General features: G+C 70.5%; 1 protein-coding gene across 1 annotated transcript in view; it reads left to right on the top strand.

Annotated features, from left to right (window-relative positions):
- Positions 1-7: 7 nt before the first annotated feature.
- The window catches only part of KCNJ14 (potassium voltage-gated channel subfamily J member 14), a gene marked incomplete at its 5' end in the record, with an annotated part of 3,044 nt that continues 2,495 nt past the window's right edge, over positions 8-556 (top strand). The window contains one exon of the mRNA XM_008056876.2: positions 8-556. This exon is cut by the window's right edge and continues 4 nt beyond it. Coding sequence (XP_008055067.2) covers positions 8-556 — 549 coding nt within the window.

Raw genomic sequence — 556 nt, forward strand, 5'->3', positions numbered from 1 at the left:
GCGCGGGCGCTTCGTCAAGAAGGACGGGCACTGCAACGTGCGCTTCGTGAACCTGGGCGGCCAGGGCGCGCGCTACCTGAGCGACCTGTTCACCACGTGCGTGGACGTGCGCTGGCGCTGGATGTGCCTGCTCTTCTCCTGCTCCTTCCTCGCCTCCTGGCTGCTCTTCGGCCTGACCTTCTGGCTCATCGCCTCGCTGCACGGCGACCTGGCCGCGCCGCCGCCGCCCGCGCCCTGCTTCTCGCAGGTGGCCAGCTTCCTGGCCGCCTTCCTCTTCGCGCTGGAGACGCAGACGTCCATCGGCTACGGCGTGCGCAGCGTCACCGAGGAGTGCCCGGCCGCCGTGGCCGCCGTGGTGCTGCAGTGCATCGCCGGCTGCGTGCTGGACGCCTTCGTCGTGGGCGCCGTCATGGCCAAGATGGCCAAGCCCAAAAAGCGCAACGAGACGCTGGTCTTCAGCGAGAACGCCGTCGTGGCGCTGCGCGACCACCGCCTCTGCCTCATGTGGCGCGTGGGCAACCTGCGCCGCAGCCACCTGGTGGAGGCCCACGTGCGG

This window comes from Carlito syrichta, unplaced genomic scaffold (genome assembly GCF_000164805.1).
Source record: "Carlito syrichta isolate Samal-C Ts95f unplaced genomic scaffold, Tarsius_syrichta-2.0.1 Scaffold85413, whole genome shotgun sequence".
NCBI classification, from domain to species: Eukaryota; Metazoa; Chordata; class Mammalia; order Primates; family Tarsiidae; genus Carlito; species Carlito syrichta.